Source organism: Gossypium hirsutum, chromosome D07 (genome assembly GCF_007990345.1).
Source record: "Gossypium hirsutum isolate 1008001.06 chromosome D07, Gossypium_hirsutum_v2.1, whole genome shotgun sequence".
Lineage (NCBI taxonomy): Eukaryota > Viridiplantae > Streptophyta > Magnoliopsida > Malvales > Malvaceae > Gossypium > Gossypium hirsutum.
This window is the reverse complement of record NC_053443.1, coordinates 51,172,200-51,176,793: the sequence shown is the minus strand read 5'-3', so window position 1 is coordinate 51,176,793 and position 4,594 is coordinate 51,172,200. Positions and strand designations below refer to the sequence as shown.

Sequence of the window (4,594 nt, the reverse complement as noted above, 5' to 3'; positions counted from 1 at the left end):
ACACATGGTCTGGAGACACGATCGTATGTCATTTGAAATTTCTTAGTGTTTCAAGTCAGTGAGTTACATGACCTAGCACATGGCCGTGTGACCCTATTCAGTGAGATACATAGGTGAGAACACGACCTGGGACACGATCATGTAACCCTTTTGTTCGAATGTTACACGGCCTGGGTTATGTCACATGGCCTGGCCACACAGCCGTGTGACCCCTGTTTTTCAATTTTTGCATATTTTTCTTAAAAATTTTGAATTCTTTCAAATTAGTCCTGAGTAGCTCCTAAACTAATTTTAGGGCCTCGAAGGCTCAATTTGGGGACCAAATGCTTATGTTTGATATGTTTTGAATGAGATTAATTTATTTTATGTTATAACGATTAATGTTTTTCGATTGATTTGTAATGCTCCGTAACACTAATCTGACGACAGAGGCAGGTTAGGAGTGTTACAAGATTTGAGAGCCGTGACTGAATTAGGAATTGAGAAAAGAAAAGAAAAAGGTTGTGGATCGCGGCGATGGCGAAGAGGCAAGCTTGACAAAGAACAATTCCGGAGATGAGAACGGTCGAGAGATTTTCTTCGCCATATCCAGCCAAATGCACCATCTCATCTCTTCTTAGTTCATCTTTATTTCTTCTTCTTCTTTTTCTTCTTCTTCTTATTCTTCTTCTTCTTCTTCTTCTTCTTCTTCTTCTTCTTCTTCTTCTTCTTCTTCTTCTTCTTCTTCTTCGTACCAGATACTTTGGGCTTAGAATCTACTATGGTTTAGGGATAAAACGGTGTTATTGTTATTGTTGTTGTTTCCATTTTCTTTTTCTGTATGGGGTTTTTGTTTTCTTTATTACCTTTTGTCTTAAAACTTTTTTATCAGCTTACTACCATGGTGATGTTTTGTAGGTATCTAATTGTGAGTCTTTTGTTGGGTACATATGGTTTGTATTGAAAAATAACTCACTTGTCAACTAACGCATCTTGTTGGTTATGCCCATGTGAGGTTTAGACCCACAATAGTTAATGGATGATGATGATGTTTAAAGTTGACAATCATCTCTCTTTCGTGGAAAATGGAAACTGCATCTTTTCTTTTTTTAAAGTTGAACATATCCGTGTTAGTGAAGAAGAAGCAAATCACCACATTTGAAAATAGAGATTGTTAGGATAGAGAAGAAGAAACATAAACATATTGGGCAATTTACGCAAAAAGTAAAAATATTGAGTCATTTATTAAAAAACGGAAAAGGAAGGACAAAAAAAATAGTCACTCAACTTTGTCTCGTCCAGCGTAGCAAGTTAACTAGCCACATCAACTAGTTAACTAGCCACGTCAGCAATCCCACTAAGCCTGTGACAGAAAATGTTAATCGGTGATTGATTTGTCACTTTTCGATAACGTTAGTAATTGATTTTTTTGTTTTCAAAAGTTAAGTGGCTGAATTAAAATCAAAGTGACTGTTTTGTCCGCTACATCAAAGTTGAATGACTGTTGGTGTAATTTACCTTATATTTATAAAAATTTGTGGCAAAAAAATATAAACATAACTTATTTACGCGTCCATGTTATATATTATAAAATACCTAACATAAGAAATTACAATATAATTAAACTCTATCAACCAAAAACGTCAAGGAAATTACAATTCTTTGTAATTACAAGATAATGTAATTATTACCATAGTAATTACACTTTCATCCAATTACCATGTGATGCCCAATCAGACCCTTTAACAAAAAATCATATTTTATAACATAATTAGAATATTTTAAAGTTAGAAACTAATTTAGAAAAAGGGTGCAATTAACTCCAAAATAAAATATTTGTATTTTTTATGAAAATAATAATTTAAATAAATCTAAATAAACCAATATAATGAGAATAGCAAAATTTGAAGTTCATATTACTAACTAAACTATATTTGAATAACTACTATGATATTGATACCATGAATGAGTCCAATCCAATCCAAACCCAACCAAACTTATCAAAAATTTTTAAGGAACATATCAACATTTTTAATTATAAGTGGTACAATTTATTTGTAACGTACCAACAGATCTTTAGCATATTGGCAAGTTTCTTAGCATTGTTTGTGTCACATTTAAGATTTTGAATTCAATCCCTCACATCCTCATCACCCTTAACCCCAATCATTATGAAAAAAGCAGTGCATAATTTTTTTTTTAAATCAAAGTTATCTACTTTAGATTTAAAACTATATGATTCTTTAATATTTCCTAATCTATCATTAATTCCCAAATCCCTATCTAATTAAATCCGCTGATAAAGACATTACATGTCTAAATCCACGACTTCTAATATCGATACCAGTTAAACTAATACTCTAATTGATAAAAACTATTTAAATTGATGCTGAGGAGAATATAGAACTTATGGTATGCATATCTATGCATCCTAACCTACTTCACCCAAGCCTGTATTTAAACCAGGATTTGTGTGGAAGCACTAACATCTTTTATCAAACACACATTTAAAACATTTACATTTGTATCAAACAGCTCATAATAAGCTTAAACTTTCATCATTTCTGTCAAAAGTAAATTTGAGATATGGAACAAGGTTTCAGTAAAAGTAACAACATATATCTAATAGTTGACACATTCAGCACATATAAATACCTTACGGGAGAAATCACACATATTGTAGCCTTCTAAACAGCATCCACCATATCTCTCTTCCAACATTCAAGCAAATCATTCAAACAAAACCAGCTCCATAACCCTATATTTTATCGATATCTTCGTCTTCGAACTCAATGTAATCATCTGCACCTCCTTCATCTTCCTCATCGACAATACCTTCATTAAGACGAGTGTTCTCTGGAAGCTCACCGTATGCCTTTAAGAGCCTTGCTTCATCGGGCATGTACTTAAGGATCACATCAGCCTTGTCATCCTGATAGTCGCGAAGCCCGACAAGAATTATATCACCAGCTGCAATCCAAACCTTCTTGTGCATCTTTCCTCGGATATGGCAAAGGCGCTTAGTACCATCTATGCACATGGCTTCACACCGGCCATTGCCTAGCATACGAAGCACTTGGGCATACTCTTGCCCGTCTTCCTTGAACACAAGTTCACGCTTCTCATCGTCAGCTTCATTCTTTCCTCTCTTCCTGTTCTTTCCTCCCTTTCCCTTGTTCTTCGGCATGGTTTCTTCTAGCTATACTGTGCCAAAAGCCCAAAAAGAAAAAAAAAACAAGTCATTTTACAAGCGCCAAAAAGCACAACATCATCACAATGGAAGATATTGACATCAACATATCATGCTCGAAACAAACGAGATATTTTAATAATTCTGACATCATGATAAAAATTAAACGAGGTTGGTCACTAAAAATTGGGGGAAATTGTATATTCTATTTAATAGGAGATAAACAAAAAAAGGGAATTAGGGAAAATTAATCCAGTAAATATAAAACTTATGAAAAGTTAGGAGTTGGAATCAGACTTGATAAACTCACATATAATCAAGAAATTAAACAGAAACTCAATCATCATGACACAACCGTTAAATGATAAACTTTCAGAAAGCAACAAAAAGGAAAATTCAAGATCAAATTACTGCAATTGATTAATGAAATTTTGAAGCAAAAAAAAGAGAAAATACATGAATACCTTTCTGGCAGCAGCGTAAAAGACTAAAGAGAAGAAGAAGAAGAAGATAAATAGAAATTGTGAGAAAGGAATTTGATTCTTTGTCTACAAATTCCAAAAAGTCCAAACCCTAGCTTAAGAATTCCGCTAACATATGGCTATCACGTTCAAGACTCAAAACTTGGGCTTGGGTAATTGATTTGAGCCCGCCCGAGTTTTGTGCGTCTCTCTCTCTATCCCTCTAAATCTATGACATGGGTTTTCTTCTTGCCCATCCATGAATATTATCAATGTTTTTAAAATTAGATTGTGTTAGAAAAAAATGGATTTGAAAGATAGAGGGGAAAATAAATTTAGACAAAAATAAAACTTTAATTTTTTTTCAAAATAAGATCTTGATTGTGATATCTAAAATAATAAACACTTAATCAAAATTGTACATTTTCGATTTGTCTAGGATGAATGCTTCGACCAAGTAGTCTTCTTCGCTATCCTCAAGTTCGAGTGTGGGCTCACTTCGAATCAAAAAAATTTTCACAAAAATTATCTGTAGGGTAATTTTGCTATTTCTCTAAACTTTCGGGTCAAATTGTAAATTAGAGAAATATCTTTAAAAATTTTCTAAAATAATAACCCAATGTTCTCTTTTACAGGGAGAGTTTAAAGAGTTTAACTATGATTAAACTTAATTACTTTAATATTAAATCTTATTAAAATAATAGAATGTATTAAAAATTTAATATTAAGATAACTACTTTAATATTAAATTAATAAAATACTATTAAGATAAGTATTAAATTTAATTTAATATTAAACTATCAAAATAATATTATTTTTGGAACAGCTAATCTTAAATCAAATTCTCTAGTAGAGTTCCAATAGTAGTGGAACTCTTCCACTACTCCACCACCGAAAATCAACCGTTGTGTCCGGTGATACAAGTGCAACACCCTTACGACACCCGAGCCGATTCGATTATTGT

At 32.6% G+C, this 4,594-nt stretch overlaps 1 protein-coding gene across 2 annotated transcripts; it reads right to left on the bottom strand.

The window, feature by feature from the left end:
- Positions 1–2,500: 2,500 nt before the first annotated feature.
- On the bottom strand, positions 2,501–3,926 carry LOC107955045 (eukaryotic translation initiation factor 1A). Of its 2 annotated transcripts, none has more exons than XM_016890754.2 (2): positions 3,634–3,926; positions 2,501–3,178 (listed from the first exon to the last, which is right to left on the bottom strand). In XM_016890754.2, exon 2 carries the CDS (start codon positions 3,164–3,166, stop codon positions 2,738–2,740), a length of 429 nt encoding a protein of 142 aa, XP_016746243.1. In that variant the 5' UTR covers positions 3,167–3,178; positions 3,634–3,926; the 3' UTR covers positions 2,501–2,737. The 2 variants fall into 2 exon arrangements, with proteins under 2 accessions (XP_016746243.1, XP_016746242.1); XM_016890753.2 differs by having other exon boundaries at positions 2,501–3,183; positions 3,634–3,863.
- Positions 3,927–4,594: the final 668 nt, after the last annotated feature.

Coding starts and splice junctions, on each gene's coding strand:
- LOC107955045 (XM_016890754.2), bottom strand. CDS start 3,166: ATGCCGAAGAACAAGGGAAAGGGAGGAAAGAACAGGAAGAGAGGAAAG.